Here is a 26,742-nt window from a genome sequence, read left to right as displayed (position 1 = left end):
ATCAATTTATCTATCTGACAATTACTTTCAATCTATCTATCTATATATCTATCTGTCTGTCTGTCTGTCTGTCTATCTGTCTGTCTGTATGTCTGTCCGTATGTCTGTATATCTGACTGTATGTCTGTATGTATGTCTGTCTATCTGTCTGTATGTCTGTATGTATGTCTGTCTGTATGACAAATCTATCTATCTATAGTATTCATTTATCTATAAATATTTACCTATTAATTTATATAAAGATCAATTTATCTATCTGAATATTACTTTCAATCTATTTATCTGTCTGTCTGTATTTCAGTCTTTCTGTCTTTCTATCTATCTTTCTGTGTTTCTGTGTGTGTGTTTGTCTGTCTCTCTGTCTGTCTGTCTGTTTGTCCACCTGTCTGTATTCTATCTATCTATCTATAGTATTTATTTATCGAAAAATATTTACCTATTAATTTATATAAAGATCAATTTATCTATCTGGATATTACTTTCAATCTATTTATCTATTTGTCTATCTATCTATCAATCTGCCTGTCTGTCTGTCTGTCTATCTATATGTCTGTGTTTCTGTGTGTTTGTATGTCTGTCTGCTTGTCTATATATCTATTTATTTATCTTTTTATCTATGTATCTATCTATGTATCTATCTATCTATCTATCTATCAATCTATCTTTCTATCTATCTATCTATCTATCTAACTATCTACAGCATGACCCTCGAAAAAGTATTTTTAAGCATCTGCAGCCTATATTTCTCAATAAAATATTAAAAGATTCATATGTACTTGTTCTCTATAATTTTCTACATCAAAGGATATCAAAATATTTTTTTTACATCAATTAACAGCCGAGATTTTTAAAGCCAAAGTTTGGAAAAAGTGCTTGAGAAACTGGATATTGCTAAATATTTCTTAGTTTTTATTAGTATATTACTTTTTATTAACCAGTTAAAAAACAAATAAGAAAGAAGAGCAAGTTTACAATTGATACATTTTTTTATTGCATTAAAAAACGTTACTTTTACATATAAAAAACTACTTTTCAAATTTTACTGAATACATTTTTCTTATAACCATTTTCCCTCAAATCTTATAATATCTCCCACTTATTAATATGACCTTAAATAAACCCCTCCCAAATTTATGCTTATTACCGGAAGAATTAGCGCCACCTTTACCAATAAATTCACGCCCACTCATCAAATTAATCTAAGACACATAAAAATCATTTAAATTGTTAAATGTTTAATAAAAGTTTGTAGCTGTAACTTTTTTGTTTTTTAACTTATTTTGATAAAATAAAAAGTGTTTGATTTCTGTTTATGTAAACTTTCAATTTGCTACTATTTTTTATAGGATTTCTTTCTGTAAGGGTGTTTTTGCAATTTACACTAATCTAAAAATGCCTTTTAGAGCAAGTGAAAAAAGTGCTTTTAGCATGAAATAAATTTCTTAGAAACATCTTTATATAAGTTTTATAAAAAGTATTGAAATTATGAGGAAAACACATCATTTCACTTTAAAAAAAAACATTTTTCTTGAAAAGTACTTTTTCCTCAGCCACTTTTTCAAAACTTTGGCTCTAAAAATCTCAGCTGTTAATTGATGTAAAAAAAATATTTTTATATCTACTTATGTGGAAATCTACAGAGAATAAGGACATATACATTTTTTGATAATTCATTGAGAAATATGGGCTGCAGATGCTTAAAAATACTTTTTTGAGGGTCATGCTGTATATATCTATCTATCTATCCATCCATATATCTATCTGGCTATCTATGTATCTGTCTGGGTTTCTGTGTGTTTGTTTGTCTGTCTGTCTGCCTGTCTGTATGTCTTTCTATCTATCTGTCAGTCTGTATGTCTGTCTATCTATCTGTCTGTTTGTCTGTCTGTCTGTCAATCTTTCTATCTATCTATATATCTATTTAGGATGCAGAGTGGTCACTCAAGTTTCTCACGGCCTGGGTCAGGAAGATCTAGTATAGAGAACTATAGCAGTACAGATGATGAACAGTACAGCTACAATACACAACATAGCTCTGATAATCAAGTACCTACCTACAGGTTAGTATACAATACTGCTATAATATACAACATAGCTCTGATAATCAAGTACCTACCTACAGGTTAGTATACAATAGTGCTATAATACACAACATAGCTCTGATAATCAAGTACCTACCTACAGGTTAGTATACAATACTGCTATAATATACAACATAGCTCTGATAATCAAGTACCTACCTACAGGTTAGTATACAGTACAGCTGTAATACACAACATAGCTCTGATAATCAAGTACCTACATACAGGTTAGTATACAGTTCAGCTGTAATACACAACATAGCTCTGATAATCAAGTACATACCTACAGGTTAGTATACAGTACAGATATAATACACAACATAGCTCTGATAATCAAGTACCTACCTACAGGTTAGTATACAATACTGCTATAATACACAACATAGCTCTGATAATCAAGTACCTACATACAGGTTAGTATACAGTACAGCTATAATACACAACATAGCTCTGATAATCAAGTACCTACCTACAGGTTAGTATACAATACTGCTATAATATACAACATAGCTCTGATAATCAAGTACCTACCTACAGGTTAGTATACAGTACAGCTGTAATACACAACATAGCTCTGATAATCAAGTACCTACATACAGGTTAGTATACAGTTCAGCTGTAATACACAACATAGCTCTGATAATCAAGTACATACCTACAGGTTAGTATACAGTACAGATATAATACACAACATAGCTCTGATAATCAAGTACCTACCTACAGGTTAGTATACAGTACAGATATAATACACAACATAGCTCTGATAATCAAGTACCTACATACAGGTTAGTATACAGTACAGCTGTAATACACAACATAGCTCTGATAATCAAGTACCTACCTACAGGTTAGTATACAATACTGCTATAATACACAACATAGCTCTGATAATCAAGAACATACCTACAGGTTAGTATACAATACTGCTATAATACACAACATAGCTCTGATAATCAAGTACCTACCTACAGGTTAGTATACAATACTGCTATAATATACAACATAGCTCTGATAATCAAGTACCTACATACAGGTTAGTATACAATACTGCTATAATACACAACATAGCTCTGATAATCAAGTACCTACCTACAGGTTAGTATACAGTACAGCTATAATACACAACATAGCTCTGATAATCAAGTACCTACATACAGGTTAGTATACAGTTCAGCTGTAATACACAACATAGCTCTGATAATCAAGTACCTACCTACAGGTTAGTATACAATACAGCTATAATACACAACATAGCTCTGATAATCAAGTACCTACCTACAGGTTAGCTTGCATTTTCAGTAGTTTAAGCAGACTTGAATCCGACACCTTCTTTGTAAATATGCACTTTATATTAATAGGTTTGCTCTTTACAATTTAATGACTTTAACCCAAAAAGAATTACCACATATTAAATTATTGAAGTTGTAATTGATATTTACTTGGTAAATGTGCTTTTTAAAAGAGAAGCTTTTCTATAATTAGGATCGGTCCGTACGTCCGAATGTCCGTAACGGTTAGCTCTTTTAGGTAATTTTAACAGGTAAGAATTGTCCTATCAATTTCAAACTTTTCATGATGATTCCTATAACAGTTAGGTACGATTTAGAAAGGGAAGAAACTCTATAATAAAAAAGTATAAAAATTCATTTAAACCATGCTAACTTTTTACCTTTTTGACAACAAATGTATGTATGTTAAATTTATCCGATTCATCTGATTTTTTAAATATTGATTCCTATTACAACAAGGTACAATGTTACAAGCAAAGCATCTCTATAATCAAGTCCTAAAAATGTAAGCATGTCCTTAAACATTATCATATATTTATTCAGTTTTGCAACAAATTTACTTACAATATTCATTGTACTTATGCATTAATATTCTGCTTATTAAGTTCTGATACTCTACAAGTTTTACTGTTCGTTTGTCCTTCCATTTCAAAGCTTTGCTTTTATTGCCATCCTTGTTAGAAATGGGAAACGTCTGCTGCATGTTACGTACGTCCATAAAAATAAAAGAAAAATCCACAAATTGAATTTGCTTTTATAACTAAAATGAAACAAAAAATTAATAGAATTTGTGGGATAAATGTTGAAAACTTTCTCAAGAAATTTTAAAAGAAAATTTGTTTCTAAATATTTAGTGTTTCTCTTTTCAATTTATTTTGTTTATATTATACTAAATGTATGTATATACATTATACATCAATTGAAATTTGTTTTCATTTAAAATTTGTCTAAAATTTTATATTGTTTGAGGGTTTTTATTTGTCATACATTTTGAGCCTAATAGATAAGCCATAAAATTAGGGAGGGAGGGGATATTGGGCTGTTTTATACAATAGTCCCCAAAGTTTTACAATAACGATTTTTTTGAATGGCTGATTCATTATGATGAGTGTTTAAACGTTTCAACCACTAATTGTAATCTACAGAAGGGGGTAATTTTGTGTATCATAGTTGGAGATGTACATCACTTTATCGGTCATTGTGTTATCCCTTTAAATCTCTGCATAAAATAGTTTGTAATGTTGTTATTATAAAGCTAGAGGGGGAATGCCATAGCGAATTGTTTATATAAATTTATACTGTATGCCATTTACGGAATCATTTGGTCTCTAGCTAAATACGATTCTCGTAAAACCTTTACAGAAAAATTGGTTTTTCATCCTGTTATTTTTTTTGTGAATTTCTTCAAATTCTCTAAAATTGTCTATCTATCTAACTTTTTTGAAATATATTGAAAAAAAGAAGGAGATGTATTTTTTTCTTGTACCTAACCCCTGTCAAGCCCCATAATCCTGCGGTGCTTATACCTAAGTTGCACTTACCCTGCGGGGCAACCCAATTTAATCTAACGTAACCTGCAGAAAAACTGAGAACCCCGAGTAAGCTCAAAGTGTCATGTGTGACGTCATAAAAATCCATTTCTTTTTAGGGGTGTCCTATCCCACTTTTCCTCTCATCCCTCCTTTATAGACGTATTTTTATGACGTCACACATGACACTTTGGGCTTTCTCAGACCCTCCCCCCTTTGTTTTAATTTTCTATTTTTGAGTACTAAACATTAGTCTTTTTACTCCAAGGACCAATAAATCATGGATCTAATCCATTTTTTCTCTGGACAACCTGTAAATGTATTTGAAATATATTGTATTTGTCTAACAAATTTATAAACTCATATAATTCTTTATTTTCTGCACCGACAATTGTTTTTTTTTCTGCCAATTTGTTTTCTTCAATATTAGAGAATTACAATTCTTATTTATGGTGAAGCTCCTCAATAACTTGGTTATTGCGGCAAAGGGTTAACATTAATTTCTTGTACACGCCTGTTTTTTTTGGGAATGTTCTTCTCGCAATATAGACGCCATTCACTCAAAAAGAGAGGGGACAATGGCTAATGAACTATTCATTACACTAGTCCCTAAAGTTTTAATATAACGTTTTCTTATTCGTTGGCTTAACAACTGTGGAGACTTTTACTGAATTTTATTTGGTTGGTTTATTAAGTTGAGTGTTCAAACGTTTCAGCCACTAATTTTACTCTATAGATGGGGTAATTTAGTTGTCATCATTGGGGATGTACATCAATTTATGGGTCATTGTCTTATCTCTTGAGATCCCTGCCATTCATTATGTGAGTTGAAAATCTGTGAACATAAGTTTTCTAAAAAAAATTTATTTACCAGGCCAATGTTGTAATAAGGTCTCAAAAGATAGTTAAGGTCTTTGAAAATATCTTTTTGTTACCATATAAATAGACTAGCAACTACGCCCCTAGAGTCCTCTAGGGCCACTTGAGGAAAGGGGAGTTGAATTTGATAAACCAATTTCTTATTTTAGATTTTAAAAGAAAAAGTAAAAAAAATATTTTGGGGGGTGAAAAAATTTTTTTTTGGGGGGGGGCGGGGTTGATCCCCCTCCCCCCATAATTTTTAATTTTAGTTAAAAAATTTAAAAAGAATTTTTTTTGGGGGGGGGGTATTTTTCATTTTTTGGGGGGTTGAGGGTGTCCCATCCCCCAAGAAAATAGTTATAAACCTTCCCGGGACCAATGAGAAGCTACCCTAAGGAGAACCCGATCGGTTCAGCAGTTAGCGAGATCTTTCGGTACAGACACACAGACAAACAGACAAACATCCTGTTACTTTAGTATAAGGATTATATTATTCTTTATTTTTGTGCTTTGTTACTTGTGTTAGGTTTCATCCTTGTTATCAAATAATTTTTTTCTTCCTAACAGGAAAACAATAAGTTAATTGTAAAATAATTTTGAATTTTTTTCCTCCAAATTATGCATTTTGAGTAGAGTTTTAGATTAATTTTTATTATAAAGCAGCTTTTTTTTCAGTATTAGATAGATTCTTTAAAAGAAACTTCTTAAATATTTGGGTTTATTTATCACACAAGAATAACAACATTCCTAGCTTGAAAATATTAATATTGATCTCTTGATATAAAAGTCTACCTGTCTCTGTGTTTATATCAAACGATATCATGATATCTGCTGGACTGATATGGTGCTCCTTTTCAGTGCTTCTCATAGGTTCAGGGAAGGTTTATAACTATTTCTGGGGAGTGAACCTCCCCCATCCCCAGAAAATCCTCTTAAATGAAATGTTCAAGGTCGACTCCACCTCCCTCCCCTCCTTTCCTCCTTCAGAAGCTCTTAATTGTTCATTTATTTCTTTTTTTGGGGGGAGAGCGAATCTTTTTAATTTCTTTACGTGGTCGGATCTTTAACTCCCACCCCTTTTTTTCATTCAAGTTAAGTTAAATATTGCGCTTTAATGAGAAAATTAGTTACGTAGCATCTTCAAGATGATTAACTATAAATAGTTGTAAGTGTGAAAAACCGCTAATCTAAAGTGTGGGCAGAATTGATTTAAACAAACCAGGGAGGGAGGGGACACTGGGCTGTTTATTACACTAGTCCTCAAAGTTTTATAATAACGTTTTTTTTTATTCGTTGGCTCAACATCATTGGAGACATTTAATGAATTTTGATTAGTTGGTTCACTAAGTTGAGTGTTCAAATGTTTCCCCCAATAATTATAATATACAGAAGGGGTAATGTTGTGTATCATAGGCGTCCAAGGGGGGGGGTAATGGGCCATTTGGCACCCCCAAAATTTTGTGAACAATACCCCCCCAAAAAAAAAATTACCCCTACCTTGGGGGTGCCGTAGGCACCCCCAACGATTTTGGGGGGGGTATTTACCCCCCCCAAACCAATTTGGGGGGGTAAATACTCCCCCCAAAATAGAAAATCTCTAACAAAAAAAATTTTTGCGCGCTTCGCGCGCATTTTTAATACTAAATTTTTTATAAATTTTAAATTACCCCCCCCAAAAATTTTACCCCGGGGGTAAATTTTGGGGGGGGTAAACAAATTTTACCCCTGCCAACAGATTTCAGGGGGGGTAATTACCCCCCCCAAGCAAATTTTACCCCCGGGGTAAAAATTTTGGGGGGGGTAAAAAAAATTTGCGGCGCGCTTCGCGCGCCATTTTACCCCCCCCAAAACCAAATTACCCCCCCCTTAAAAAAATTTTACCCCCCCCCAAAATAAAAAGCTTGGACGCCCCTGTTGTGTATCATAATTTTATTGAATTTTTTATTGAAGTTCAGTGTCCAAAAATTTCAAATACTTGCTTTAATCTTTAAAAGGGTGTAATTTTTTATGTCACAAATAAGGATGTTCATCAATTTATCGGCCATTGTCTTATCCCTTTAGATACCTGTAAAGAATCTGCGAGTGTGCAAAAACTTTGCAAAAAGAAGGACGTTTGTTGCATGATTTAGGGATTATAACATAAATATTTACAGTTTAACATAACAAGGATAGTTCCATGACAGGTAATTTATAAGGTTGTCTACTTTGCATATGCTTAACTATAGAATGGTTATTGGGCTATTTGAATAAGGAGTGATAAATTATGCTACAAATTCTTACACCATTATTTTTGAGACACTGTTAATAGTATAGGAGAGAATAATATGAATCTTTACTCGGTAAAATATGACACTCTTATCTTACAAGTACGCAAAAGAGGAGTAAAGGGGGTATAACCCCCCCCCCCTCCTTTAAAAAAAGAATAAGGATATAATTACCTCCCCTCGTATAAATTTTAACACATGAGTATTTTTTTGGGGCGGGGGGAGAAAATAATTTCCCTCAACAACAAAAAAAACTTTTCCTACTTCACCTTTAATGCCATTTAAAAAAGAAAGCTTGGACATCCTTATTCAATAACTAGAATATTTTTCATATCTTTGAACCAAAAATTAAAAACTTTTTATATAACAACCTCATTTCTAAAACTAAAATTTCAAACATTAGAATTTGTTTCAATTCAAATACGCGTATTTTGAATTTTAAAAGAAAATATTTTAAATAATGATGTCAAAGCGTCTCCTTCTTAAGAATACAATTTCAAAATGTATAGACTTTTAAAGAAAATATCTAAAGTAAAAACCATACAACTACAAAATGTTATTCTATATTTTGTTAAAGTTTGAAATAAATATTTTTTACATTTGTAATTTTATTTGGTTACCTTTACCCCATACCCTTCCCTTCTACTGGTTGAACGAACTGAACAATAAATTGACATAAACATGTTTATTTGGACATTAAAATGTAAACAAAGTCATACTCATTACTAATGTAGCAACCTAAATTGACGACAAATTTTCCCCTGTCAATATATCCACGTATTTTATATCAATTTTTACATACATGTACATCAAACCCACTAGTTTTATTCATTATTTTTGAATTCATATAAAAAAAAAAATTTTTGTTATAAAGGGAGAGGTCATTTTCTAGTAAATCCCGTAAAGGTGTGTGTTATAAGGCCTAAAAATAGTAGTAGAACGATAAGGTGCTCTAGATATATGTATTCCCTATTGAATAGAACAATAGGGAAATTTTTTTTTTTTTTTTGATAACCGTACCTGGATTATCTAAAAAAAATACGAAATTTCTATCAAACGCTTTGTTTGGCTCAAACTGACAAAAATTAAAAAAAAATATAATTATAATAATAATGTTTTCTATAGGTACAAGGTAAAAGTTAAGAACGATCTATACCATTAAACAAAGGAAGAAGTCATTCTTTACAGGTTGATTTATTATAATTATATTTTTTTTTATTTGTGTCAGTTTGAGCCAAACAAAGCGTTTGATAGAAATTTCAGATATTCCAGGTACGGTTATCAAAAAAAAAAAAAAAAAATTTCTTCCCTATTGTTCTATTCAATAGGAAATACAAATATATAGAGCACCTTATCGTTCTACTACTATTTTTAGGCCTTATAACACACACCTTTACGGGATTTACTAGAAAATGACCTCTCCCTTTATTGTTAAAAAATCTTAAAAATCAAGATGAAAGAAGAACATGAACAGGAACGATTGCGTCCTTTAGCTGCAAAGCAATTCAGGCAGGCGAAACACCTCGTTAGTGCGGGATTTTCCTTCGATTTTTAGTTATCGTCTACAGAATCTGTTTAGATCATCATACGCTTGTAATAGGATACGATACTCTAACACCCAAGGTTAAGTAACATCCAACAGACAAACCAATCCTTTAATTGCACGACCTTTGTGCTAGAAGACCTAATTGTCAGTGCATGAGTTGCGACTGTTTATTGAGCCAAGGCATTCCCTCTCATCTCATTAATAGTGTCATGTGCCAGACATAGCAGCAGTGGATACAATTTTTAACGTCTCTAGTATGATTTGGTTTGAACCAGATTCGAACCCGACAGCCTTGCTATCATTCCCCCCCCTCCCCCCAAAAAAATATTTTAAAGTGGCTATTACTATATTTATTTGAGAATTTGTCAATAAATCCTTTTTTTTCAAGCTGGACAGACTTCCAATAGGGACTTATAGAGTAGCTATGTTACTAAGACCCATACCCATATAGTCAAAGAAAGAAAGAATGATAAATTTCAAGAATTTATTTTATTTTAAAATCCACAGAGAACCCAGAGAGAGTTGAAATGCTTTTAGTGCATTTAGAAAGATTTTAATATTTTATATTTTTCTGAATATATAATTAATAAATCAGCGAGACTTGCCCAAATGTTTTTCTTTTACAAAAGAAATATGGGATCTACTGCAGTTTACGGTAAAATATTGCTGGTAAGCAATATTTCCAAAAATCTATGAATTTTAAAGGCTGCTAGTTGCCAAACGGCTGAACGTACAGATCATGCCCGCACATTGTTTTAAGCGGCATAAGAAGGCCTACAAATATGCGGGTATGATCTGTACGTTCAGCCATTTGGCAGCTAGCAGCCTTTAAAATTCATAGATTTTTTGAAATATTGCTTACCAGCAATATTTACCGTGAACTGCAGTAGATCAAAATATGAAAAATATCTTTATTTAAGTCTTAGTAAAGCCTTTTTAGTAGCGAAGATTCTCTATAATTCACTTTGACTGTCCTTATAAACACACAGCAGTAATGTTGAACAGTTTTTATGACATAAAATGTTTTTTTGCTGATTTTTCACAACTCTGAACGGCATGGATTATCTAATTTTTACTGCAGAAAAAAAAACGGCTCAATTTTTAATCTAATTTTAGCACAGTTTGTGTGCTTGAAGGTTTTGAGATTTAGTATCTATCTTTAACTATATATCTATCATCTATCGATTAATCTATCTAATATATATCTAACTTTAGTATACCCATACAAATCTATTTATTTGTCTAAATCTTTATCTATCCATCTATTATTATATCCATTATATCTATCCATCTATCTATCCATCTATCCACTATATTCATTTATCTATTTCAGTATGGTAGTGCTAGGGGCTGCGAGGGTAGGGAAAACAAGCCTATTCAATAAATCTATCTATCTATCTATCTCATTATTTATCTTCTTTTTATCTATCTATCTATTTCAGTGTGGTTGTTCTGGGGGCTGCAGGGGTAGGGAAAACAAGCCTTGTCAATAAATCTATCTATCTGTATATCTCATTATCTATCTTCTTTTTATCTATCTATCTATTTCAGTGTGGTTGTGCTAGGGGCTGCAGGGGTAGGGAAAACAAGCTTTGTCAATAAATCAATCTATCTATCTATATTTATCTATCTATCTATTATTATATCCAATATATCTATCTATCTATTTCAGTGTGGTTGTACTGGGGGCTGCGGGGGTAGGGAAAACAAGCCTTGTCAATAAATATATCTATCCATCCATCTACAAATTATTATATCCAATATATCTATCTATCTATTTCAGTGTGGTCGTGCTAGGGGCTGCGGGGGTAGGGAAAACAAGCCTTGTCAATAAATTTCTCTCAGCCAACTTTGGTGGAACAACAGAAACTTTTGGTAAGTTATATTTTAGTGACGTCTAAGCTTTTAATAATGTTTTTTTTTAATTTAAGGGGATAAAATGAGGGGTTTTCAAACTTTACCCATATACTTCAAGCTAGACTGAACATTTCTAAATATTTCTCACTGAACCATTGATGTTTGATATATTATTTTTTTGTATAACTTAGAATGAAGGTTTTTTTCACGTGTATGCTAAAAGAATTATTTTGATAGGTTCTCTATTTTATGGGACAGTAAAATGTGTTCCACCGTGTAAAATCAAGGACATTTTTTGGCAGGGGTGTAGGGAAATACGGAAAGTGTGATGTGGGATGTCATAAAAATATGTCTATATCTGGTTTAGGGGTTTCTAGGGTTGGGCCGGATACTTTTTTGGCCGGATACCGGATATCTGGCTGATTTCTAATGCCGGATACCCGTTTCCGGCCGGATATCTGGCCAACGTTCTATATCCGGCAAATTACCGGATATCCGGCGTCAAAAATCAGCAGGATATCCTGTAACCGGATAGTTTTAATATCCGGTATCCGGCCGGATATTGAGAATAGCCGGATAACCGGCCAAACCGGATATCCGGCCTAAACCTAGAGGTTTCCTTCTCCGCTTCTCTTTTCATCCTTCCTTTTTAGGCGTAGTTTTATGATGTCACACATGACACTTTCCGTATCACAGGGGTGTAAGAATAGAAATATATTACGTGGATATTGTGACAGACTCTCGCATACCCTGAGCTGGATTTTTAAATCATTTTAGTGGTGAGCCAGATCGGGGTGAGCAGAATTTCAGCCAATCACAGCGCGGCATTTCATAAAATGATGTGCTCTCATTAGTGGAAAGTTGGCTCACCCTGATCTGGCTCACCACTAAAATGATTTAAAGATCCAGCTCTGATAAAATTTATCTCACAGCTGGCTATAACGATACCCCCGCCCCATTTCATAACTTTATTCCTTCCCCTCCCCAGACCATAGAGAAACGTATTGACCAATATCTGAGGACTATATTAGCAAACTAAAAAATTCTCCTGTCCAGTATCCATATATTCTCTATCCATTGGTATAGGGATGGTAAATGAAATTTGTTATCTTGGCATTTGAGATTCGTAGGAATGCTATACTTAGCTTTTCACTGCGTTGTCTGTTTACTTAGCAGAAGAATTTTAATTATATAGTACATGTGAATAATATTAGCGACACAATTTTTAAAATCCGCATACTTTCTGACATTTAATTTTCCCTTTATCTCTGTTTTTACTACAAAGAGCAAAACGTACATACAGGATTTTCCCAAATAAAGAATATACAATACACATCTTTTTAGAATTTTTATATATAGAAATTTCCATGTTTAACTATATTATGTAGCATGGAAAAATGAAAAAGAAAAATATCACTAAAACGACAAAAAAAACAGAGCTGGATCTTTGAATCATTTTAGTGGTGAGCCAGATCGGGGGTTTCCTTTACCACTTACACACTTAACTTTCCTTTTTAGACGTATTTTATGACGTCACACATGACACTTTTTGCTGTCGCTAGCCTTCTTATATGGGAAAAAACGGTACTTTCCCTCTCAGTGCCTATCGTACAGAAATCCCCCTCCCCATGGTTTTTAAAAAAATTCGGAGAGAAGGGGTATTTTTCCTAACTCTCCGGAGCCAACCCCCCCCCCCCTCACGATTCTCAATTCATTTCTTGGGCTCTCTGCTCAACAAGTAACTTTGAAGAAAATTACCAAACTGATGTTTAATTTTAACTTTTATTTTAGAAAACGACCAAGAAGAGAAACGAGTTGTTATACAACTTGAGGATATTGAATGTGAACTTATTTTCATTGATCAACACTCAGCCAATATCTCAGTAAGTTAACTATATTTATGCGGGTGGAGAGGGGGGGGGGGCATTGTAACACCCTCCACACACACTCATGTAGATACAGCTTATAATTATTGAATGTGAACTTATTTTCAATGATCAACACTCAGCCAATATCTCGGTAAGTTAACTATATTTATGCGGGTGGAGGGGGGGGGGGGGCATTGTAACACCCTCCACACACACTCATGTAGATACAGCTTATAATTATTGAATGTGAACTTATTGTTATTGATCAACACTCAGCCAATATCTCGGTAAGTTAACTATATTTATGCGGGTGGAGAGGGGGGGGGGGCATTGTAACACCCTCTACACACACTCATGTAGATACAGCTTATAATTATTGAATGTGAACTTATTTTCATCGATCAGCACTCAGCTAACATCTCGGTAAGTTAACTATATTTCTGCGGGTGGAAAGGAGGGGGGGGGGGGGGCATTGTAACACCCTCTACACACACTCGTGTAGATACAGCTTATAGTTATTGAATGTGAACTTATTTTTTATTGATCAACACTCAGCCAATATCTCGGTAAGTTAACTATATTTTTGCGGGTGGAGAGGGGGGGTGGCATTGTAACACCCTCCACACACACTCATGTAGATACAGCTTATAATTATTGAATGTGAACTTATTGTTATTGATCAACACTCAGCCAATATCTCAGTAAGTTAACTATTTTTTTGCGGGTGGAGGGGGGGGGGGGGGGGGGGCATTGTAACACCCTCCACACACACTCATGTAGATACAGCTTATAATTATTAAATGTGAACGTATTTGTATTGATCAGCACTCAGCTAACATCTCGGTAAGGTAACTATATTTCTGCGGGGGGTAGTGGAGGGCAATATGAGTACCCCCCAACCACACACACAGTCTTCTATAAACCCTAAAAAAGAGGTGTATTGAACTAACTTTTTTTCATTGATCAGCACTCAGCTAACATCTCGGTAAGTTAACTATATTTATGCGGGTGGAGGGTGGGGGGGGGGGGCATTGTAACACCCTCCACACACACTCATCTAGATACAGCTTATAACTATTGAATGTGAACTTATTTTCATTGATCAACACTCAGCCAATATCACGGTAAGTTAACTATATTTTTGCGGGTGGAGTTGGGGCAATATGAAACCCCCCCCCCCCCAAACACACAGTCTTCTATAAACCCTGCAGAAAAGAGATATAGCTTAAAGATATTGAACTAACTTTTTTCCATTGATCCACACTCGGTAAGTTAACTATATTTCTGCGGTTAGCAAAGGGGGGAGGGGCAATATTAGACTCCCCCCCCCCCTAACACACACCTTCTATAAACCCTGCGGCATGAAAATAAAGCTTCTAGAATGAATATGAACTTATTTTCAGCCAAATCGCGGTAGGTTAACTATTTATAATTCTAATTTATACGGGGGATTGTGGGGGGTAATATAAGCAGCACCCATAAACATATATTTTTTCCTCAATATTTATTAACTAGCGGCTATGGCCAAAGAGGCCTCTAGAACCTTTGAAATAGGGGGTGAATTGACTCCCGTCCTTTAAAATTGTTTTTTTAAATTGTGAGGGGAGGTTTTTTTTCTAAGGGCGCTTTTTCTTGGGAGGTTGGTCCCCCAAAATAGTTATAATCCTTTCCAGGACCTATGTGAAGCTACCCTGTAAAGAAGAACCATATCGGTTCAATGGTTAGCAAGATCCTGCGATGAAAGGATTTTCAAAATGTTAATTTTATTACCTTCCAGTATTTATTGTATGACTTTCTAAATTGTAGTAAACATTTAGAGCTTTGCTTTTATGGATATTGTCATCCTTTCTTACATTTGAATAAAACTTATCTTTCTAATTGACCTGTTTATATCCGACTAGCTGACTAGAGAATTCTATATTGATATTTATCTTCTCCTTGACAGTTTGATTGTATACCTCATACATTATTAATACACCACCAATGGATTACTCACAAACTTTACCAGGGATCTAAAGGGATAAGACAATGGCCGATAAATTGATGTACATCCCCAATGATGATACACAAAATTACCCCTTCTGTTGATTAAAATGGATGGTTGAAACTTTTAAACACTCAATTAATTAACCAACCAATCAAAGTTCACTAAAGTCCCCAAGGTTGTTAAGCCAACAAATAAGAAAATGCTGTTTTATTAGGGTGATGCTTAGACTTCCAGCGGATTTTTAAAATTGTTAAAGATTGATTTCCCTTAGGCTTACGGGTAACTGACTCGCAGCTGCTAAGACCTATTTATTGCAATTTACAGTTAAGACTTAGAGACAAGTGTAGTGCAATCAAATGGTTTCTTGCCTTAAATATTTCTGTTAAATATTTTAAAGTACTATAAAAATTGTTTAAAATTGAAATTAAAGACAGAAAAGTTCTCAGAGGAAATATCTCTGTCTGAAAACTTTACTCGTCTTATGATAATTATATTTTTCTCCTTATATAAATATTCCATACAAAAAATATTAATAAAAAAGAAAAAAAATATTAGTTTAGCGGTTATAGAAAATCATTTTATTTAGGAAGACTTTTTCATGTTTTTCTAACAAAAATTTACGAATTCCATGTTTTTATGTTGTAACATAGTTTCATTGGTTTAAAACGTTTTAATATTATGCAATTATATGGGTCCATGGGATTCATGGATGGAGTCTGTTTGTTAAACAAGTCCCCAAAGTTTTATAATAACGTTGTCTTATTCATTGGCTGATCAATTTTGGAGACTTTCATTAAATTTTAATTGTTTGTGTCAAAATATTTCAACCACTAATTGTAATTCACAGAAGGGGTAATTTTGTTTATCATCATTGGGGATGTACATCAATGTATGGGCCCTTTGGATCTCTGGAAAAGATCACAAAGAAACAAAAATTATGATATAAGAGTATAAAAACAAAATATGAGAGAAAAAAATTCTGAGAAATGAAACAAATATATGTCAAGACTTTTTTTGATTGATAGCCATTAAAATAAATGAAAAACAGGTTGGTTTTTGGTAATATTGAAGTACTGAAGTGACGTAATAAAAATGAGAGATGAGGGGAGTAGGAGTGGGATAGAAAGCCGCCAAAAGGGAGATGGATACTTTTTTATGACGTCTTATTGAGCGACTTTCTCCGTCTTCGTGAAATAAACACGGATAAAAAATATCGTCAATTTATGTTGCTATTTCCCTTGTCATTTATTGGTCAGTTCGTTGATCCAGTAGGAAGGAAGGGGATGAGTGAATCTTTATTTTAGCCCGATACAAGTTTCACTTATTAGAGTATATGATAATCTGGTGTAAGATCCAAGTAATACAAAATCTATATCTCTTTTTGAAATTAGCAGAATCCAATTATTCCACCATTTCAGAGAATCATAAAAAATACACAAAAGTTAAATAAAATCATAACATAAGATTTAGTTTAATTTTTGTAGATTTTTTATGTGATTTTGGAATATTTTTTCAAAAACAATTTTGCCTCACCAGCGAGCAGCGACCCTAGTTTTTTTTTAAAGAATCCACCTCTGTTTTATTTTTATTCTTAAATGCTCTTTCAAAGTCCAGGCTACATTAATTATCCTTTTTAAACATAATTCATTTCAAATACTTACACTTAAAATACCCCAAATGAAAAGGGCCACAAGGTTTAAAAATATTTAATTATCTTTTTGCATTGATTAAATCTGTTAAACGAAGGGATAAGACAATGGACGATGAATTTATGTACATTTTCAATGATATCAAACAAAATTATTTCTTCTGTAGGATTAGATAATTAGTAGCTGGACAAAGTGTCTCAAAAAATCAGCCTTGTGACGTCATAACAATGAGGACTTATCCATGTCTCTTTTAGGGGTTTTCTTTCACACTTCTCCTCTCATCTCCCTCATTTTTATGACGTCACTTGGCTGATTTTTGAGACACTTTGTCCAGCTACGATAATTGTTTGAACCAACCAACTAGGATATAATGATAATACCCAAAGTTGTTAAGCTAATAAATGAGAGATAATGTCCATAAAACTTTGGGTACCAGAGCTGGATCTTTAAATCATTTTAGTGGTGCGCCAACTTTCCACCAATGAGAGCACAGCATTTTATGATATGCCGCAGTGTGATTAGCTGAAATTCGGCGCACCCCGATTTGGCTCACCACTAAAATGATTTAAAGATCCACCTCAGTATAACTAACAGTCCATTGTTTCCTGCTTCTCAGATGTATATCCAATCATATAAAGTAGTAAGGATTTTTGTCTAAAGCTTAAGATCTCAACAACTACCATACCGATTGTGTTCTCTACTTTAGGGTAAACTTAACATAGGCTATGTAATGATTTTGAGGTATTATATTTTTAGAATAAAGTCTTGGGATGGTTTTAAGCTATTTTTCTATCCCCTCTTTCTCCCTAGATGCTATTGGCGCAGCGGTCAATATTTATCTACTCTTAGCTTATTAAATATTTATATGTTTATTCCTTTATTCTCATTATATTTCTTCAAAACTGTAAATAATATTGATGTATCCTATTATATAAAGTAGCAAGGTTTTTGTTTGCAGCAAAGGATCTCACTAACCGCTGAACTGATATGGTTCTTCTCATATCCAGTGAAACTAGGTCCAGGGATAGTTTATAACTATTCTATTTTGTAGGTTAGTATCACACTCTCAAGATAAATCACATCAAGAAATCTTTTTTTTTTTACTTTTTCTTCTTAAATCATAAATTAACAATTCATAGGTTCGGGTCGACACACCCACCCCCACCTTAAGTGCCCATATAGACCTCTAGGGGCGTAGCCGCTAGTATAAACTTGAAACATTACCCCTTAGTAGTGAAGCTACTCTAAAATTTACTGCCCTTCCGCGATTCTGAAACGCATTGGTTTGCTAGGCTGATATTGAAGATAGGCTGCTGATTTTTTATGTGAAGATATTCAATTCCAAAGATTATTCAGTATTCAACTTTCTTGGTCTGGTGGTCAGTTTGTTTTCTTCAAAAGGCGTATATTCTATTTCTTATTCTACCTTATGCCTCTAGGGGCGTAGCCGCTAGTTGATTATATAAAAGAATATAAAATTCAGCTAAAACACATGAACATAATATTCTAATATAATATAAATGGACAAGAAGCCAAACAAACAGAATATATGAGTAGGAGAGAAAGAGTATCATTCATTCATTTCAAGATTGGGTTGAAAACAAAGCCACGGTCGTAGCGGTCATGCGTCTTGCGTCATATTGGCAGGGTGACGCAAATTTCAGATCTCAGTTTTCGCCGTTGTATATACTATTTTTGCTAGATTATCTAATTCGCTATAATATATAGATAAATTTTTATCAAATCGCCAAATCTGGGGTCTGAAATTTGCGTCACCCTTAAAATCTGAAAGTGGGGGAGAGAATAAGGGATGGGGTAGAACCGGTTATCATAATGTTTTATCTTCTTGACTTTAAGTTAAACTCTATCCATTTCAAGTGGTGCTACTCAGAGAAGGAGGGGACACTGGGCTGTTTATTACACAAAGTTCCCAAAGTTTAATTATAACGTTGTTATCCGTTGGCTTTACAACTTTGGGGACTTTTAATAAATTTGGATTGGTTGGTTTATTAAGCCAAGTGTCCAAACGTTTCAACCACGAATTGTAATCTACAGTAAGGGTGATTTTGTGTATTAACATTAGGGATGTACATCAATTTATCGGCTATTGTCTTATCCCTTTAGATCCCTGGTATGACCAACCGACGAAGATGAAGAAAGTCCGTAAACAAAACCATGTCAGTTCATAAAAACGAGGGATTATCTATCTCCTTTTTAAGGGGTTTTCTTTCCCACTCCTCCTCTCCTTATCCCTCATTTTTATGACGTCATTGAGGGACTTTCTTCGTTCCCAACCGATCATCAATAAAAACTTAAATTGACGCAAATATTTAGGAAAGAACATGTAAACGAACATATAGATATAATACCTTTCTCGTATTCATTCGAATCCGGTGGATAGGAACTGGTTCTCATCCATACGAAAAAACTATGTCTAGCATCGTATAATATCCAGCTTTCTACGAATATAAAAATGTACAATCATAAGATTAAAACCAGTTTGTTTAACCTGTGCCTTCGGCACCTCGGGACTAAAAAAATGGTTTTAATCTTATAATTGTACATTCTTTATCCGCGGAAAGCAGTTATAATACGATGCGAGAAATAACTATTCTGCCCTAACCAGATATCTTTAGGAACAAGTAAATGGACGTTAAATTGATGATACATCCCCCCCAATGATGATAAACAAGATTATACCTTTTATAGATTAAAATTAATGGATTAGTCACTCCCAGCTTTTAATTAACCAATCGTAGCTGGACAAAGTGTCTCAAAAAATCAACCATGTGACTTCATAAAAATGAAGGATTGTCAATATATTTTTGGGGGTTTTTCTTTCCCACTTCTCCTCTCATCTCCATCATTTTTATGACGTCACATGGCTGATTTTTGAGACACTTTGTCCAGCAACGATTGGTTAGTTAAAAGAGAGTGTAAATAGAGAAATTCGCTGAAAAATCAGACATATGACGTCATAAAAAAGAGAGATTATCCATCTCTTTTTTGTGGGTTTTCTTTCCCACTTCTCTCATCTCCCTCATTTTTATAACGTGACATGGCTGATTTTTGAGACACTTTGTCCAGCAACGATTGGTTAGTTAAAAGAGAGTGTAAATAGAGAAAGTCGCTGAAAAATCAGACATGTGACGTCATAAAAAAGAGAGATTATCCATCTCTTTTTTGTGGGTTTTCTTTCCCACTTCTCCTCTCATCTCCCTCATTTTTATGACGTCACATGGCTGATTTAGTCTAGCTTGAAAATTTGATCAATGTTTTTGATCCACGAATGAGTTATAAAACTTTGGTACCAGCTTAAATAACAGTCCAATGTCCCCTTTCTTCCTGGCTTCAACAAATTTACTCGATATATTACAAATGATTATTATCTCATTTCAATAATTTATATTATTTAGATAGTACGAACTATAGAAGTACTGGTTCGTTGATTTCACTAAAACTTATTTCTTAACCGCCAACCAGTCTCCACCCCTCCTCCCCATTTTTTTTTTTTATTTCGAGCCCCTGTGGGGACTTATCGATCGGGGCTCTTTAACCTTTACTTAACCTAACCCAAACTATATTAATCACCAGAATAAAGTATTTTATAAAGTGGTCCAAATGCTATAAAAGGGAAACATTCCAATTTCTGTACAAAAACATTAGACATTAAATTGGGATATTGGAATATCGACAATGAAATTAGAATTATCAGATAAAGGAATAGCATTTCAAGTATAGCTTCGGAACGGATTAATATCCGCTGGATTAGAACCGGTTCTCAGCCATACTGCAAAAATCTTGTAAAGCATCGCATTACAGAAAATTTTTACGAATATTGACAAAATTCAATACTGGTTTTAATCCTATCCAATCGGTTCAGTGATTACCGAGATCTTAAGGGACGGACAGACATAATTCTACTTTGTATTATAGATATAGTCTAGTGTGAAAGACTGTTTAAATTAAGATTTACAAGGGTCGTTGTGTCAAACTTACGGACATCTTCTTATTTATAAAGTAGCTACACCTTTAAACATCAAAGTAATAACTTATTTTCTAATTTTAAGTTTTACCTACAAGTAATTAAAAATCTTAAGTAAAAAGTTTTTAATGCCTAGAGATAAAAATTAATATGATGATTTTTGATATTTTTAATGGCTTTTTCTTAACTAATAGATAAAGTTGTTTTATCTTAAAGTAATAATTTATGAATGAGTTTTTATATTAGTACTTTTCTTATTTAAAGTACAGATTAATTTATCTATAATACAAAGTAGAAGGATCTCGCTAGCCGCTGAACCGATTGGGTTCTCCATAACCTGGTAGCTTCTAATAGGTTTCAGGAAGGTTTATACTATTTTTGGGGCGGGTACCACCACCCTCCAAAGGGAAATCGACAAAAATAAAAAATTAATTTAAAAACGACGCCTTGCGGACATTTTTGCAATTAGCTAAAAACATAACTAACACCATCTAACGGTGAAATATATTTTTGGTAATAGGGTATTTTAAAATAGATTGAAAAGAAACAATTTTACGTGCCTAGAGGCTTCTAGGGGCGTAGCCGCTAGTAGACTACAAAGAATTAGTGGAAAGCAGGAATCTAAATTGATAAGATAATGTCCGATAAATTGATATTCATCCCTAATGATGATATACATAAATACCCCTTCTCCAGATTAAAATTAGTGATTGAAACGTTTGAACACTAAACTTAATGAAACAACTAATCCAAATTCAATAAAAGTACCCAAAGTTGTAAAGCCAACGAATAAAAAAACTTTGGGTACTTGTCTAATAAACAGCCTAATGTCCCCTTTACTTTTTATTGTCAGTTATCATATCCCTTCATCCCTGATTGAATTAGGCGAAATATAAGTTTATCTTCCATTATCCTATCCCTTGAAGAAGTCCAGGCCAATATATATCTGTTAAGAAATAGGAAGATGCCTTAGTAAAAACATTTAGTACCTGAGCTGGATCTTTATATCATTTTAGTGGTGAGCCAGATCGGGGTGAGCCAACTTTCCACCAATGAGAGCACAGCATTTTATGAAATGCCGCGCTGTGATTGGCTGAAATTCGACTCATGCCAATCTGGCTCACCACTAAAATGATTTAAAGATCCAGCTCTGGACAAAGTGTCTCAAAAGTCAGCCATGTGACGTCATAAAACTGAGTGAGGGGAGAGGAGAAGTGGGAAAGAAAACCCCGAAAAAAAGAGATGGAAATACGACGTCAAAAGTGGTACAGATTGGGCTTCGTCCTACATACGATAAATTAAAATTTATTCTTTATTTCTAAATTACAATAAAGTATTGCCGGTAGTTTTCTTGAAAATGCTAAGTCGAGCACAGAAACCTCCTCCCCTTCCATATTTTGAAATTAATTGAAAATAAAATGAGGGGGGGGAGGGAAGAAGTAGTTATATTTCTAAAGATCTTATATTTATATTTTACTCTATTTATTCGTGCTTATTGTATAATAGTTTATTAAAAAACTACCGGATTCGCCCCTAGCCTCTAGAGGCTTTGCCCCAAGAGGTGATCTAAAAAAATTTTTTGGCGAAATTCGTAAAGGACTAAGGAAATCTTCAGCAAAAAAAAATGGGAGGGATATTTTTGTTTTAGGGAGGGTTGGGGGTGTCCCACCCCCCAAGAAAATAGCCTAAAAACACCACAGGGCCAGTAGGTATATTCCCTGAAGAGTAGAATTTGATCGGTTCAGTGGTTACCGAGATCTTAAGGGACGGACAGACAGACATCATTCTACTTTGTTATTATAGATAATTTTTTTATAGCTGCTCTACATGTAGCCAAATAGTAGTTTATCGCATCGTATTAAGACAGTTTTACGCGGATATTAAAATGAAGGCCTGGGAAAAAAAATATTATGATTCTATTTTGATATTCGTAGAAAACTGACTATAATTATATACAAAACATGTCTTTAAAGTTTAAAGTCATGATGAAATATTTATTATCAACGCTTACAGTGGCTGTGCAATTGTTTCTATATATATCAGCTTTTTGTTGCTGTGCTACTTATGAGCATAATTGTCCTGCATTTCACAATACATTTCCCTATCCCTGAAAACCATGAAAGAAATTTTGAATAATTGATAAAAGTTCTTGGAAAACTTAACCAATATTATCATATCTTTCATAGATCATAGTAGCATGATAGATAGATAGATAGATAGATATATAGATAGATAGATAGATAGATAGATAGATAGATAGATAGATAGATAGATAGATAGATAGATAGATAGATAGATAGATAGATAGATAGATAGATAGATAGATAGACAGATAGATAGATAGATAGATAGATAGATAGATAGATAGATAGATAGATAGTTAGATAGATAGATAGATAGATAGATAGATAGATAGATAGATAGATAGATAGATAGATAGATAGATAGATAGATAGATTACTATATAAATATTATATTTTAGGCAGAAGAGTTGATATTAATCCTTAATTGATCCTGTTCCCTCATAGTTTTCTCTTTTACAGAGGAGGAGAGATAGATAGATAGATAGATAAATTACTATATAAATATTATATTTCAGGCTGAAGAGTTGATATCAATCCACAATGGATCCTGTTCCCTCATAGTTTTCTCTGTGACTGAAGAGGATAGATAGATAGATAGATAGATAGATAAATTACTATATAAATATTATATTTCAGGCTGAAGAGTTGATATCAATCCACAATGGATCCTGTTCCCTCATAGTTTTCTCTGTGACTGAAGAGGATAGATAGATAGATAGATAGATAGATAAATTACTATATAAATATTATATTTCAGGCTGAAGAGTTGATATCTATCCACAATGGATCCTGTTCCCTCATAGTTTTCTCTGTCACAGAAGAGGAGAGATAGATAGATAGATAAATTACTATATAAATATTATATTTCAGGCTGAAGAGTTGATATCAATCCACAATGGATCCTGTTCCCTCACAGTTTTCTCTTTTACAGAGGAGGAGAGATAGATAGATAGATAAATTACTATATAAATATTATATTTCAGGCTGAAGAGTTGATATCTATCCACAATGGATCCTGTTCCCTCATAGTTTTCTCTGTGACTGAAGAGGAGAGTTTACACGAAGCTGACGACATTCTTCAACAACTGTGGCAGGTAAAGGCATTACAATTATTCAGACTCTCAGATAAAGAATAGTTATTTCTCGCATCGTGTTACAAACAGCTTTCCGCGGATATAGAATGTACAATTATGAGATTAAAACTAGTTTTTTTAGCCCCGAGGTGCCGAAGGATAATAATACATATAATAAGATGCTAGACATAGTTTTTTTTGTATGGATGAGAACCGGTTCCTATCCACCGGATTCGAATGAATACGAGAAAAAAAATGGTTATTTTCTCTATTTCTACCATCTTTGCATTTGCATTAAAAGCTATTTAGAGGTCAAAGATACATTAATTCAACGCATTAATATTAACACAATATTTTTTATTAATAGTTACTAAGCTCCTAGCATCTGAAGGCTCTGTATTCAATGGGACAGAGAGGGAGCTTAAAAATAGCTTAAAACCATCATAAGCTTTAAACCTGATAATAAAATAAAATAGTCTTAAACCATCACCTGACCTATGTGAAGCTTCCCTAAAAAGATCAGTTCTTAATGATACTGAAACTTGAGTATAAAAAACTTAGGATCTACTGCAATTCACGGTAAAATATTGCTAGTAACGATTATTGCCAAAAATTTATGAATTTAAAAGGCTGCTAGCTGCCAAACGGCTAAACGTACAGATCATGCCCGCACACTGTTTTAGGCGGCATAAGAAGGCCTACAAATAATCTGGAATAGCCATAATTCAATAATGCATTATTTTTTCGCAGTGCAGAGAAATGCGCGAAAAAAGACCTATGTTACGCGTTTTTTCTTTAGTGAAGCTTTCCCTGTGCATCATTGGATCTTGGCTATTCCAGATTATTTGTAGGCCTTCTTATACCGCTTAAAATGGTGTGCGGGTATGATCTGTACGTTCAGCCATTTGGCAGCTAGCAGCCTTTAAAATTCATAGATTTTTTGAATATTCGTTACCAGCAATATTTTACCGTGAACTGCAGTAGATCCAAAACTTAATACTAAGATATAATATTTGTTGTATCTAAACTAGTCCCTTCATATATAGCCTATCATATTCGTATTTGGTATTTAGTGGCTGTGGGCAAATCCTTCCAAAATGGTAAAATCATGTTTTTTTCCAGGTCTCATACAAAAGTTTTAAAAGGTTAAATAAATATTGAATATTCCTTTTAGGGAAACAATTTCTATTGCTTTTAACCAGGTAATTTAATAAGTAATACGTTGTTAAAAGAAGAAAAGGCTAGTTGAAAAACATTTTGATACATTACTGGGCTGTAGATTAAGATTTCAATAACTACTGAACCGTTTTAGGTCTCAATTTTATGGAAACTTCACAAGGTCCCGTGATGGTTTTAGACTATTTTTATTATTGATTTAAATCTTGGTATATTTTTAAGCTACTTTTGAAACAACAATAAAGAAGTTTTATCAATGTACTGTATTTGTTCCCAAATTTTATCAAACTTTAAAATGTTGTGTTTAAAAGACAGGCAGATTTTTCCAGCTAGGTTCCAGTTTATCAAAATGTCACAACTTTTATATTATTTGGAAGATAAAAGATATTTCTAAGCCTGTTTTTGTACAGTACATATTTTTTACAACTGTTTTTTTTCTCTCTGGGTTTTATCACCTATTTTAAAAAAGAATATTTAATTTTTTACAAAAGATATTTTAAAACAAAATCCGCGGATATTAAAATAAAAAAATATACGATTAAAACCAGTTTTGGATGCCCAGAGGGACAAAGGTGGAATTAATTTATGATTTGTATTTTAAAATTCGCGAAAAATTTATGTAAGAAGAGGTTATAATCCACCGAAGAAAAACGTTTTCTCAGGGCCATATCTCCACAAGGAGGGTGCTGTAACCCAACATTCGAAAAAGCCTAAAACCTTTCTGAGCTATTACAAAACTAAAAATAATGGAATGATCAGTTCAGCCGTTTTCGTGATCTTAGCGGAGATAAATGTATACATCATGTTCCTATAGAATTCAGACTAATAAAATGATAGATGAAAAATTTTTTAATTTTGTAAATTATTTAGAATGTGTACCAAAATTAACAAGAACAATATCATTTCTAGTAAAGCAATAACAATATTCTAGATTAAAAATATAAAAAATCCTTATAATAAAGTAACAGGATCTGTTTGTTTCTGTCTGTCTATATCAAAGGACTCTCTAACCGCTGAACCGATATGGTTCTTCTTTACAGTGTAGCTTCTTATGGGTCCTGTGATGTTTTATTACTATTTTAGGAGAGGGTACCACCACCCTTTCAAGGTAAATCAACCTTAGAAGACCTCCCTCTTTAAAAAATATTTTTTTTTATTTTTAAAGCTATAAATGAAAATAGGTCAAATTCCCATCACCCCTCCCCCCCCATTCCGCCCCAACAATGAATCTTAATTAAAAAGTTGACGTGTTCCGTCTGCTAATGTATAACTCTCAATAACGGACGGATAAACGTCTTGACATTCCATATTTACAGAGTAGCTGCGCTTCTAAAAATTTAAAGACTGATCAAGTTACATTAATTAAGATTTGTTAAAATATTTGAGTATTTTATAATTTAGATTTTAAAAGATCAAATAGTTGGGGTTTTTCCACCACTTTTAATTTATTAATTGTGTTTGTTAAATTTTTAATAAATTTTTTTCTAGAATAA

General features: G+C 33.3%; 1 protein-coding gene across 3 annotated transcripts in view; it reads left to right on the top strand.

The window, feature by feature from the left end:
• Positions 1-26,742, top strand: part of LOC145331666 (GTP-binding protein GEM-like) — a 50,594-nt gene that overhangs the window by 16,318 nt on the left and 7,534 nt on the right. For all 3 annotated transcript variants that reach the window (XM_080176626.1, XM_080176490.1, XM_080176559.1), the window contains exons 9-12: positions 1,926-2,060; positions 11,354-11,445; positions 13,219-13,310; positions 23,984-24,094. In XM_080176626.1, the coding sequence (XP_080032752.1) occupies positions 1,926-2,060; positions 11,354-11,445; positions 13,219-13,310; positions 23,984-24,094 (430 nt within the window). The remainder of the gene's footprint in view (positions 1-1,925; positions 2,061-11,353; positions 11,446-13,218; positions 13,311-23,983; positions 24,095-26,742) is intronic.

This window comes from Acartia tonsa, chromosome 1, assembly GCF_053477335.1.
Source record: "Acartia tonsa isolate MP-2025a chromosome 1, ASM5347733v1, whole genome shotgun sequence".
Taxonomy (NCBI): Eukaryota; Metazoa; Arthropoda; class Copepoda; order Calanoida; family Acartiidae; genus Acartia; species Acartia tonsa.
The sequence above is the reverse complement of the archived record's forward strand: the minus strand, read 5'-3'. Positions and strand labels throughout refer to the sequence as shown.